General features: G+C 34.8%; 1 protein-coding gene across 1 annotated transcript in view; it reads left to right on the top strand.

Moving 5' to 3' along the window:
- Positions 1 to 285: 285 nt before the first annotated feature.
- LOC150096962 (acyl-coenzyme A diphosphatase NUDT19-like) overlaps positions 286 to 14,441 on the top strand; it is a 62,871-nt gene continuing 48,715 nt past the window's right edge. Inside the window, exons 1-2 of the mRNA XM_090408483.1 lie at positions 286 to 421; positions 10,531 to 11,273. Of these exons, the coding sequence (XP_090264609.1) occupies positions 409 to 421; positions 10,531 to 11,273 (756 nt within the window). The 5' untranslated portion in view covers positions 286 to 408. The remainder of the gene's footprint in view (positions 422 to 10,530; positions 11,274 to 14,441) is intronic.

The following is a 14,441-nucleotide window of genomic DNA, read 5'->3' as shown; positions in this document are numbered from 1 at the left end:
CTTAAAATAAAGGAAACATCCTGTTTATTACGGAAGTTATAATGAGACGATTCAAACATAAAATGCCAGACAGCTTAGGTATGAAGGGAAAAAAAATGCAGTAATAGGACATTTCCGAAACCGGTTGAACCACTCTTCTGGATGACGTATCCCACGTGACCAAAGACGTTTTCGTCATTTCCTGAGGCCAATATACTAAACAGCAAACCTACCACCAACGTGTTAGTAGGCTTTCTCGTGAGTTGAAGGAATTTGGTCGGAGCGAGCTATCCGAACTCCATACGTGGCCGATATGAAGACAACTCGATAGCTTTTTTTCTCAACGTATCCCCCCCCCCCCATCGTAAAGAAATTCAGGGTGAACTCTGAATGTAGACGAAGATTCTGTTCATCAACGTGTATTTAACAATGTCTGGCTCAGGTAAGAATAGAAATGACTTATTAGTATTACTATTTTAAGCCTGTTTTATGTTTGCTTTTCCATTTCGTATTTGACAAGCGAGGGTGAAACACAGACGTGGACTGAACTAGTTCGGATCTGTTTTCACCTGATTGCGATGTTAACTGATGATAGTGTAACGTAATGTACTATTGGCTGCGTGGAACAAAGTGTGAGGTAAGAAAGTTGTTAGATTTCGAGTGCTACGACAAAACGGTTTCTCCTACATCTGTTGAGCGCATGGCCTATATAACAGATGACCTCTTTTGTCGAATGCCTTTTTGCTCTCAATCGAGTAGTATTATTCACATAAGTACGTATTTACATTTTACTCATTTTACTCATTTTTTGTACCTTGCTCTTCATCGCTTAATAAAAAGGACACTTGCAACATCTATCGCTTCTTTCACCTCAAAAGAAGTCTTACCTTGCACTCCAAATAAGAAAAAAAATGGGGCGCAAAAGCATGAAATAAACTGAGAATATTTATAATTTGTAATAACTGTTGATACATACTGTATATTATCAATTAGATACACTTACTATCTCACTAAATTAGATATCTTATCATTATGAAGCCTTGTACTTTAGGACATTGAATGATAAACGATAAAAACCAAAAATAAAAATGATATATTAACTCCCTATTCATATTTATCGTAAGTAAATAACATTTGTTTTGGTTTGGGCCAAAAGGCAGTGATCCATCGGGGGAATCACTGCCTTTTGGCCAAAGTAAAGTTTACATATAACAGAAGTATTTTCCGAACTGTTCGCAAAAAGATAACGAAATTTTTGTGAAGTCTCAAGAACTTTAAATATTTGGTGCATCCTCTTGGAACTTCCTCCTGTATAAATTTGGATTTACGTTAAATTAATAAATAAATCTTTTTTGCAGAAGATTCGACTTTTCTATAGTTTGTTTCAGTTAGTATCTAAGATGATTTTCAGTTGTATTTAATCATTTTTATCTGACTGAGCTACAGTTCATCTGATAAAAGACTTGAAAACGAACCGTTGTTTTTCAAATACAATAATACCAGTTGGGATAAAATTCTCAATCTTTCTATTTGATAATAAACCAAAATGATTAGTTTAACACGAAAGTTGAACAAATTCATTAGTGTGATATAAACTAATATAGCATCATCCTAAATTTTCTGGAACGTACTCCCGAGAGTACAGACAATCTGTAGTCAGCTCAGATAAAGATTTCATTACTATTTTCCTAACAGCAGTCTATATTTGTTACATCTTTAATTTGATTGTTGTAGTTAGGAAACTAGTAATGAAATCTAGTACTGTACTTCCGTTTCACTCTGCCTAAATATTCTTGAACGTTAATATTTATTAAATACCTTTTTATATTCATTTTAATATACTTCTGTCATTAATATTATTTTTTCGCCAACAGAAAAAAAAGTTTTATGTTTATGTTTCCCAGCCAACATAGCATTCTTTGCCGGTTATTATTTGCTATTTCTGACTTTCACAACTGTTTCAAGTTGACCCCCGTCATTCTTTGTAGAACTGGGTCTCAATTGCCACGGTCATTGTTTTGATCACTCGAGTATTTTATAGTTCTTTTTTTTTTTAAATGAAAGTATTCATGGGTACTGGCAATCCTACTTCTCATTTCTCTGTTGCCCTTTCCATTTCAGTATAAAATAATCCTGGACGTTATCCTATAAATATATATGCAGTTGGATGTTATTTTAATTTACATACTAAGAGAAAATTGGACATGATGTCCATGTTTTTTCGAAGAAATTTGACAACTGGAAAATGCGAAATGCAATTCTTCCCATTACACATCTCCCTCTAACAAAGTGGGATTTGAAGGTTAATGACCGCCTTGAGGCATTTTAAAGGAAAGAAAAAAATATACCCCATGCTGATGCATCAGTACTGAGAAAACTGGTTTAATCTATTCAGGTAGATGCTCTCATTTTTTGAGCCCTCGCTTTTAATTACAGTCATTCACTGCAGTTAATGCAGACTAGCAAAAAGAGTTCTCGCTTGTGTAATTCTAATGACAAAGCTTTAGTAATTAAAATTACACGTTTCCATAGGGAGTGGGTGAAAGGAAAACACCAACCGTGAGGGACGTAAACCTCTCCGTTGAAAAGAGCGGAGTTCGAATCCTGCCAAGCATGCAATGAACTCTTACAAGGGAGAAATGTCAACTTGTCTCAGATTCTTTTTTTTTTTTAATATGATTATCCTATTCACAATATCCTATTCAGAAAGCTATAACCATTTACTACTGGGTGGGCAAGTGCTACACAATGTGGGAACTATACTTAAGAAACCGCAGAGATTGCAATTTTTTCATGTCCGTTCAGATCTTCAACGAACAAGGCGGTTGCTCCACAATCATGTCAAACTCCGATTTCACAAATACCTACACTATAGGGATATTCCAACCTAGGGTTAGAAAGAAAGAGGAACCCTCTGCATGTCATTCAGACAACAAAAGATGGAGGCAATTAACTATTACTCATCATCCCCCCCCCCACACACACACTCCATCCTAAACAGATACACTATGATAGATCGTTGGGTTCTGTTTGTTGTTAAATTATCACGCAGTATTAAGTATTAAATCTATATACTATAATTATTCTAGCAGTTTAATCTACTATAATGATTATAAACGGGTACAATTTTTGACAGTGTTAAAAGATTTTGAATGTTTTGGACAAACAATATTTATGAAAATTACACTGAAAAGGTTTAATGTAATCTGCGTAGATTTTAATAGAGTATGAGGAAAGTGTCTTTGAAATGTATTACAAGTAACACTCAGATTTCTGATACGACTATAAATATGTCTTTTGAAGTCTTCTGCATCGTAGATATCGCTAAAAAGATCGTGACATATTAAAAGTGATCACTTGAGATAATCTTTTAATCTGTCAGTCAAGGCCACATACAGTATGCATCTATTAGAAGTCATTTTTATTTATTATCATTACAAACACCACCTAGAGTTAAGAAACATCGAAGAAAGATGCAGGAAATCAGATGACTAATCAAGACCGATGTAGCCAGCAATCGACAATCAGCATCTCAGGAGTGAAGATTTGGTTAGGCCGCATTCAGAAATGTGTTGACAGAGAATTTCTACTTGGCAATGAGCAACATGGGTTTACTAAGGGAAGGTCATGTTTTAGCAATTTGCTCGCATTCTATAATAATGTTACCACTGAGTTAGACAAGGAGAATGGATCCACCATGTTACTTCGGGATTATGCTAAGACTTTTTACAAAATACAGTATGGAAGACTGTTGCATAAATTGGAGAATATGGGTTGGATTATAAAATATTAGCACGGTAAGAGGATGGTTGAATGACAAATATCAAAAAGTCGTATATGGAGGACGTGAATCTGCAAGATTCACGGTGACCAGTGGTGTGCCTCAAGGATGGCTTTAGTCCATTTTTATTCAGTCTGTACATTAAAGATATTGGGAAGGATTTGACAGGTGACATACAGCTATTTGATGATGATGATGCAGATAGGTAGGATGATATGGAATGCTGCTGATATGCAGTACTTGCAGAATGATTTGAATATGCTGGAATTGTGGACATGTGATCTTGCACTTTTAGTAGAGATTCAGGCTAGGGATCTTGAACTTTTAGTAGAGAGGAAGTTGAAGTTCAAGGGTCCTATAGCAAAAATTGTAAATACAACTCAGAGAATAATTGTAATGCTGAAACGAATAATGTCATGTAAAGATAAGGAAGTCATTTTACTCTTTACAAGACTCGGATATGACCTCACTTAGACTATTGCACGCAGGTCTAGTCTTCTGGTTTCTGTGGTGATTCTGATACAGAGAAAAGGATGCAAAGGAGAGTGTCAAAAACAGTGGCGGCCGGTGAAAATTTTAAGTGAGGGTGCTGCATATACAAAATAAAAAATTAAAAAAAAATATTTTTTTCCTAATCAGTAACCAATTTCTTAATAAATAAATTACATGTTAAAAAATTGCTTTATTAAAAATATTGGCGCGATCATTCTCACACTGCGTTAGATTGCAGTGTATTTGTTTCGTGTAACCATAATTGAAAAAAATATAATTCTTTTTATATTTTCAACAGTGACACTCGTCAAAATTCAGCCTTGTATCTATAATAAATAAATAATTATATGTTATTTTAACAAAATAAAAATAAGATCGCAAAAAATAGTTCACCCTTTCGTATCTCACAGAAATAACGCGTGCAAGCATATTATACACTGCCCAAACGAGCAGTGTCAGATTAACTAGTTGTGCAATGAGAAGTGTAAATGAATATCGGCAAGTCTGGTTGTAATTGGTTGAATGTGGTAATATGGACACTATTTATTTCGTAATCTAAAGCGTTAATCGAACAATTCCAATTATTATCTATTCAATCAATGTCGAAACATAAGCTGTAACCTTTAACATATTGTATTGCATTTATACAATGTTGAAAGCATTGTTATTATTTATAAACACGAACAAAATTTAATTTTTTTCATTTTTTCCTTGGGGGTGTTGCAGTGCCGCAGTGCTTATGTACGGGCAGCCACAATCAAAAATGATATCAGGATTGTGGAATACTATTATGAAGACAAATCGAGAATGTGTAGGCTGCAGACACTAGCAAACAGGAGAAAGAGGAGTGATATGATTGAGACTTACAAACTTCTAAAAGGACAATACAGGATTTCAACTGAAGGAATTTTTCATTTTATAAGGTGGGGAAAGGACAAGAGGACATCCTTGGAAGCTAAGAATGAATGCCGTCAAGAAAGTGGTGAGATACAGATTTTGTTCTCATAGAGTTGTGCATGATTGGAATGGATTACCGTTGGATGTTGTGTTTGCAAGAACAGGTATGACAGCTATTACGAATAGTAGGCCATCCTTCATAATAACAATCATAATATTTCAGTTCCATTAAGATCTTTATGTTTGTAATGATTAAGAAATAATCTTCCCAGTATTCCACCCTTTAACGTCAGAGAAAGTCTACATCGGAAATCAGTTTTACTCATAGCTGATATGTCCAATAGAAAGAACCCGGAAATTGGTGACTACATATGTAATTGTAATATATGGCTTTCTGCAGTGTCAAATGAATCAACTATAGCACTAAATAGCAAGCACTTACTACCATGACTTAAAGATATAAATCACATTCTGCATAACTTCCTGTAAAGATTACAGCAGCTGAAACTGGAATCCCAACAGATTGATCAAAGAAGTCTAATGGTGCTGAACATCTCCAGCACACGTCAATGTTGCATAATAACGTCAAAATAAGTTCAAAGCTTTAACCAGTTCAACAAAACTTCATGGGAAAGTTTCGATAATTTAATATAAGAAATGAAATTCCAGTAAGAATATGCCAACACGTGACAAGAAACATATTGAAGGTACTTTTAAGTCACTTATTTCCTGAAATATTTCCTCTTATAATCCGATTTGAGTTGCTTTAGGAATTTGGTAGTTAGAAAACGCTTGGGTGATCATCCTTGCATTCTTTTTCTGGTCATAGTCTGTTTCTTAAAACATTTCTCCTAATTGTATCGATCTTTAATCGGATTATAGTAATCCACAGTCCTAAGAAAACTTGAGCATCCCTAAATAGGAGCCTTTTTTCCTTCCTGAAATAAATATTTCCCTATGATCAGGCCTCATTTGCTTCATTATTATTCATGGAATGTTTATATAAATAGAGCTTATAATCGTATTAGGTTAAGAAATCCAAGAATAATTGGAATGTCGCGGGCGTTTAAGTGCCTGTTAGAAGCACTGATGGAATGGATAGAATCCTATTAAGCCTTTTCATTTTGGGTGACGGACTTAAGTTTGACCTTTTCTATTTTTGCACTTTAAAAATAAAGCAAGCATGTCATATTTTTGTTATACGGCATGCTTTGTGATCTGATAATAATAATTACCTTCTTTTGCCAAAAATAAAAGAGACTATTAATTTGCTATGAAACTCATTTTAATGTAAGCGTCTGGAATCTGAGTGTAACCAGAAAAGAAACTATCATCACAACTAGGGGAAATATATTACAGAAACAAAACAAAGAAGGAAATTTATATTTTGCTTTCTCTCATTGGATTTTGTCTATACAAAGAATATCACTCTCAACCTATAACATGCGAGACAGATCAAGTAATTCAGCAACAAGAAGTGATACCAATTATCTGATTCATCTCATCGGAAAGTAGAGAATAAGTCTAAAAGTGGGAAGACATACAATTTTTCCGGTTACCAGACGTGTAACAGGAAATATTTATCACCATAATATGTAGTGAACTGAAGATGAACTCAAAAGGGCCACTCATTTACTTAATATTTTAAGGGAGACACTAATAATCGAATTTTTAGTAATTTATTAATTTTTCCAATATCAGTGTGATAGAACAATATTGCAGTATTACACTATTTTTGGAAAGTGTAATACTATACATCAGCGTTTCCCAAATGGTGGGTTACGACCCCGCACCCGGTCACGAAAGTTAAATGCTGGGTCGCCTAAAAAAATTCTCAAAAACCAAGGTGTTATAATCTAGTTAACACACAACAGCATCACACTTCTCATTAATAAATTACTTGGAAAAGCTTAACTGTTTCTTTATTATAATAATAATAGATGAAAACTCTATGAACATTCAAATCTGTTTTATTTTTACCTATTGACCATAAAAATTTTAGTGGGTCACGAAGATGAAGTATTAAAATAACCAAGCCATGGAAAAAAAGTTTGGAATTGCTTGCTATACATTATTAATGGCTACGACAACAATATTTTTTTTTTCATAAATAAAACGTGCTCTGAAAATTAAAGTACCGAAAAATAAAATAAAAACAAAGTTAGCGTATGGTCCTCAAATGTAGTGGCTTGAAATGGCCGAAGAATGAATAATAATTAAAATTAAACCCCAAAGGATAAGCAAATAGTATTATTAAGAGCGACCTCTAGGGAGTCAGGGACTCATCGAGAGAGGCCGCATACAGCTATACAGCTATCAACAAAAATATAAAGATGGTTATGCTGCACATAATTTTTCAAGGGGGGGGGGAAGGTGGAATCAACCTTTGGTTAAATAAATAAAATATGAAACGGGGTGATTTTTTAAAAATGATATTTATGAAAAAGCTACTTAAATAACAACAACAAAAAATAATTGATGTCAATTCTTACAAAATTTGATTAAAAAGCTTTAATCGGAGGGACCGGTTTTGATTACAATCTTGTTTCGTCTTTTAAAATTAGATCATGTTTTATAGATCTAGAATGTTAATTATCACATTTCATAGCGGTTTGTTTTAAATTCAGGACACCACGATGTTGTATCGAATAGTACAGCGTATTCTATTGACATGCTATGGTGATTTGTTCCAAATTCAGCGATCAAATTTTATCTGATATTACGACATGGTACAGTTATAGTAAACACGTAAAATCCTGGATGTGTGTTCGTTTATTTATGCAATTCTGTGGCGATTTTGTTTCTTTACTATGTGTGAAATATATATTTCTCAAGATATCACGAAGAGATAATATCTTAGAAATAAAACACTAAATGCGTGTGCGTGTGTGTGCACCGAATAATCTGAAAAAGTACTACAAATGAAAATATAATACAATAGATGCAGCAAGTATTTAGGACAATGCAAGACAATAGTAAAAAGTAACACGCAATACTTCAATGTATAAAAATATCTTACAATTATTTTTCAGTTGGTAGTATAGACATTGGAAATATACTGGAAGAATTGGAAATATACTAGAAATATACAGGAAATGGAAATATACTAGAAGAAACTGTACAATATATGTAACCAAGGACCGTAGCCATACTGGTTACTATAAAAATACAAATGGATACGGCAGCCATTTTATTGCTGTATTTGATTCTTCACCCATTCTGTGCAAAACCTCCCCGACATTAATCTGGTAATAATAGAAACCTCCACTGAGTCAAAGACTCATCGTGGGAGGTCCACTGTTATACACACAGTTTATCATACTGTGCCTTAAATATATTCACTGTCTCTGTGCTCACCACACTCTCAGGCAATGCATTCCAATCACTCACCACTCTCCATGTAAAAAAACAGCTCCTCACCATCTTGCTCACACCCTCCTTATACAGCTTCCAGGAATGGCTTCGTGTTCTCTTCCTGTCTTCAACCTCCCCGACATTAATCTGATAATAACCACTTTACAGCTTATATGTCTCGTTCATATCCCCTCGCCTCCTTCTATCCACCAATTTCTGCAAATTGCATTTTGTCAATCTGACTTCATACTCAACATTCCAGAGACCAGAAACCACCTTGGTCAATCGTCTCTCAACCTTTTCCAATGCATCTTCATCTTTTTGAAAACCAGGTGACCAAATCGGTGCACAGTAATCCATATGTGGCCTGATCAAAACCTTATACCAGGGAACCATAACATCCTTACTTCTACAAGGCAGTGCCCTCCTCATCATTCCAATTATCCGCTGTGTTGTCCTCACAATTTTAGTAACATATCCCCGAAATTTTAGGTCCTCGTCTACAATCACTCCCAGATCTCTCATCTCCTCTACCATTCCCAAAATATTACCACCGATTGTGTACTCTAAATCCCATCTCTGCTTCCCAAATTTCAAAACCTTACACTTTGCAACATTGAATTGATATCCCCACTCATTTACCCATTCAACCAGTGTATTCAAGTCATCTTGCAAAGCTACAGCATCCGCTCTACTCCTGATATCTCCCCAACTTTGCATCACCTGCAAACAACCGCATATCATCATTCAGATCTCTTCAAATATCATTTGCATACAAATTAAATAGCAATGGCCCCAAAACAGACTCTTGGGGTACACCACTAGTAACTTTCCTCTTCTGGGATATCGCTCCTTCATAGACAACTCGCTGATACTATCAGACAGCCAATCTCCAATCCAGCGAACTAATCTACCGTTCGACCCCATCCATTCCTATTTATCAGCTTGTCATGTGACAACTTATCAAACGCCTTTGCAAAATCTAAATATACCACTGTATATGCAACACCTTTATCAAACGCATTTGTCACTTTATTATAAAAAGTAAGCAGGTTGCTAAAGCACGATCTTCCTTTAGTAAATCCATGATGGTCGCCAAAGAGTATTTTTCTGTTGTCAACCCAATTCTCAATCTTGGTCCTAACTAACTTCTCTAATACATTAACCACAACTCCAGACACACAGACTGGTCTGTGTGTCTGGAGTTGTGGTTAATGTATTAGAGAAGTTTTTGCACTGTTTCTGGCTTGGCTTAAATCACAACGAGTATTTGAGTATTTGTATGTTTTAATTACTAACTCCCACGTCAAAATCACTTATCGAATGAAGAATACGAACGTTAATCTTTCATTGACTTCCTGTGTACAATATCCTTTTCTTCCTGCGAAGGTTTTGACAGCAGAGATCATTGAACTAGTTGTCGACAGGGGTGATCCATATTATTCAACTCCTTCCAAAAGGCTCCCATTAAGAAAATCTGAACTTGGATTTCTTTATGAGAGTTATACGAGGGGACGGTCTGGAAAATTCTGATAAGCACCTAGAACAAAAATGATATTAAAGCAACTGATATAATCACAAGAAAGAACATACTAGTAGCAGAGTTATGAAGGTAACTTATGTTTTTATATTCGTAAATCCTCGTATCTTTCTTGCCTACTTCGGTTATCATAAGGGTAGATTTACTGACCCACTAATACTGTATTCAATGACACTGCGAACAGTTAAGTAGATCATAGCAGTGCTAATCTGATAATGCCCAAAGAACCCATCGAAGTGAAAATTCACATAGCGTTCAATACCGGAAGCAACAGGATACGATCGCAAGAAAGATTGCTATGCCGTTTAAATTCAAAGGAAATAAATTAAATAATCATAAAAACTACGTTAATAAAACCTAACCGAAATAATCTCCCTGCCACCACCTTCGCTACACAACTGAATTTAAGCGAGTTTGATTTTTATCAACATATTTCTTCAAAAATAAATTACCATTGACTATAAATTCTACTTATTTTTCTTTCCAGATACAACTAGTCTACCATGGAAAGAATCTGCCAGTGTTATTCTGGTTGCCAAAGCTTCACTGCAGGAACTTGTTGGAAAAAATCTGGCAAAAGCCATGAATTCTGCTAGATATGCGTCAACAAAGAAAGAGCGGTGTGATTATCGGGTTCTTATGGTCAAGAGAAGTAGTCTTAGTTCCTTTATGGCCAATGCCTTCGTTTTTCCTGGTGGACATGCCGAAGTGGAAGATTATTCGCCCAAATGGTTTGATGTGTTTCAAGCTCAAGGAGTAAGCAGGAAAAGTTTACAAGCGTTTTGTAACAGAGTAACTGGACCACGTCCTGAGATGATCACTAATCCCGTGACACTCTCCAAAAAAAAATCTTTATTTAATCAAGATCACCTTCCTTCCGACATTGCCTTTCGCATCACTGCTATCAGGGAAACCTTCGAAGAAACTGGAGTCCTTCTTCTGACTCAATTGACCAAAAATGGTGAAAAAAGTTCCGAACGGGTACATAATTTGTATAACACTATGGACTTGTCCTCCTGGCAACAAAAAATCAATAAAGATCCACTTGCTTTCATTGATTTTTGCTTGGAAACAAACTTGTGCCCTGATATTTGGTCACTGTACGAATGGTGGGACTGGTTAACTCCGATATCTGTGGGTCACCGACGATATGATACAATGTTTTACTTGTGCTGCTTAGAAAAACAGCCTGAAGTCATATTAGACCAGAGTGAAGTCATGACCGTAAAGGTAAGTTCCAGATTTCAAATATCGAAATAATTTAGTCTGTAAAAGATTCTGTTTGGTAATTTTCATACAGATAATCGTTTATACTCATATTTTCTTATAAACAAGAAAAGAAAATGAAAGAGAATAAATTAATTATGTACAATAAAACCAAAACAAGCCTTAAATTACAAACTATTAGGAAAAAGAAAACCAGGACGTCCTCTTAAGAGAGTCAACGATGACTTCTAAGGCCGGAACAGGTCACTGTAAACCTAAATCCTTGAAAAGCATGATGATGGTGTACAGTAAAATCAAATGAATGTTCTGAGAAGAAATCTTTTATATTGGATGAGCCAGATAAAATAACGAAGTTATTCTAATAAACAAATGTCTTAAAGAACTTAAATGTAGCTACATGACGTTTGGTAGATCTATTCTGCTTTCCAACTAGTTTTGAGTTTGTCGATCTTTGTCAACATGCATGTTTAGCCGCGTAACTTGAAAATAAAAAACGATGTTAAAACACATATTTATTCGGATTAAGAACACAAATGGCGACACTTATCGGCAGGCATTATCATGTTGGCGAACCACGTGGGATGACGAAGGATAATAACCTTGTGATCACGGCATCAGCCAATTTATTTCTTTAAAATGTTTTTTTTAATTTAATTTTGGGGATTAAAAAGAGATCAAACGCTTAAGAGTTCGGGGAATATGGAGGGTGTTTAAAGAATGATATTAAAAAAAAAAAAAATCCTTAACCAAGTGCACTGTATGAAAGTGATCATTGCATTACTTGTATCGTTATTATAGTTCCTTAGACACATGCTAATACTGTGCTGTGGTCTTCTCCGAGGAAGCAAATATTGCTTCCGATATTGAGTGGGGGGAAGAAGAGAGGGGGAACTAAAAATGCTTTATTTATTCAGTCTCCCGGATTAGGCCTGCAAATGAAACATAACAGTTTGCAGTTCAAAGCTTCCGAGACGGATGTACTAAAAAAAGTTTTCTTTGGTTATAAGTAGATTTTCTTGTCTGTAGGCGTGGAGCTGTCAGAGCAAGACTTGACTGAAGAGAGAGAGAGAGAGAGAGAGAGAGAGGTTTCATCTATGATGCCCAGCGTGAAAGCCAATTCAGCAATAGAGCAGTACTTGATGAGCAAGCGGCTGTCTTTGTTCGCCGTGGCATGCAACTAATGCTTCCGGGTGCTGCAATTAAATAGGACAGCAGTGAGGTAAAGACCTGCAAGGAGAGTTAGAATCGGGTAGAGAGTTGCTGTCGGGCGATAGCAAAATTTAGGCCGATAACCTATTTTACACCGCATACATGTGTGTACTACTAGGTGTTGGCATTTAATGATACGATGCTAAACACACGAAATATTTGATCATTGTTAGGCGCACATCTATTTCAGGTGACGGACATTGGTGGCCGATTTTTTCTTTTTTCTGTGAAAAATGTATTGCTTTTTTTTTTCTTTTTCTTTTTTTACTTGCGAAATAAGTAAACAACCTTCTTGAGAAAAGGGGATCGATGTTTTTCTATAAACTTGTGACGTTTGAGACTTATATCAGGAATTTGTTAATAATGGCACTTTTTTTTTTTTGAAAACTTAATTTTTTTTTTCTCAGCTCATTCTTTAAATTTCCAGACAACGCATATAATTTTTTCTCTTTGAAAAAATTATCCAGAGTTATCAAACTCATTCTAATTTTCGAAGAAATTCAAGTTTTTTTGTGCTTTTTTTTTTTTTACGAAGTACAGTATTTTCAAATTTCATGAAAAAAATATTAATGACAAAAATGTACTTTTCGAAAATTTTAAGACAAATAATCAAGAAATTATAGGAAAATAATAAGGACCTGTATTTGTAGGCGTGGGAAGGTGTCTCTACGGTTATTCATCATGATATATCAAGCACATTATGAAGGAAAGTATCATAAAAACCTGATGATTAAAATTAGAAATTTTAAACTTGGCACTTCGATTTATTCAGATGATGTCATGATCCCAAATTTATCTCACTAGTCTACGCATTTTCAAAATTAATAAAAAACCGAATAAGTGCTATATGAAAATCAACAATAAAAATGCAAAAACTACGAAAAAGTATGAAAAAAACTATAGGTAGGAACATGAGAAATATTAACTGCAATCTTCATGGAGAATCCACAGAACAACACTTCAGTTAATCCGGGCATAAGTAATGGTGGGAAGCCGGTTGAATAAATATATACAGAATAAGAAAAAAATTAGCCGAAACACTAAATTAGAAGTACACAAAATAATCAAACTAATTTAGCTTGTGGATTGAAAGTTGTGCTGGAAATAAAACACTAACCAAAGACACAGATATGAGACCTCTGAGGAAAATTAGGAGAGTAAATGGATCACTAGAACTAGATAAAAACCTGAAGGAACTACCAAAACAGAATATAAACATCGAAGAACATTGGTGCAAAAAGGAAATAATATTAAATTCGGCAGAGAAAACAATGGGTTACACAGAAAGAGAAAGTAAAAAGGATTGAATCTCGAATGATGTAAAAAGGATTGAATCTCGAATGATGTAAAAAGGTTAAGCGATCAAAGGAAAAGCATGAAACTAAAACAGAAATGAATATAATAGATTAACCAGAGAAATTAGAAAACTAGTTAAAAGAGACAAGAATAACTGGTTAGAAGAAAAATGCAAAATGGCAGAAAAGCTATCAAAAGAAAATAACCTTCATGGATTATATAAACGAATAGATCAAATTAGTAAGACACGGACAACAAAAATTATGATCAAAGAGGGACAACTAATTGAAAGTAAAACAAAAAGAATGGCCAGATGGGAAGAATACGTTAGAGATTTATATAATAAAAACAGCTACCAGGATATGATTCCAGCCACTGAAATGGAAGAGGAAACAACTATCTTTACCAAAGAAATAATAGCACACAGCATACAAAAACTCAAAACTAGGAAAGCACCTGGCATTGATCAAATACATGCAGAATTCTTAAAAGCAGGAAAGGAACAACTTTTGGAACCATTAAAAACATTATTTGAAAGGATCTACCAAAACGAAGCAGTGCCTACTGATTGGACCAAATCAGTCATAACTCCTATATACAAAAAAGGAGATAAAACAGAATGCGATAATTACAGAGACATTAGCCTTCTCAGTATTTCAAGTAAGG

The sequence above is a fragment of the Typopeltis vanoorti genome, chromosome 18 (genome assembly GCF_054136105.1).
Source record: "Typopeltis vanoorti isolate ZY-2024b chromosome 18, IOZ_Tvanoo_1.0, whole genome shotgun sequence".
NCBI classification, from domain to species: domain Eukaryota; kingdom Metazoa; phylum Arthropoda; class Arachnida; order Uropygi; family Thelyphonidae; genus Typopeltis; species Typopeltis vanoorti.
This window is presented reverse-complemented; position numbering and strand designations above follow the sequence as displayed.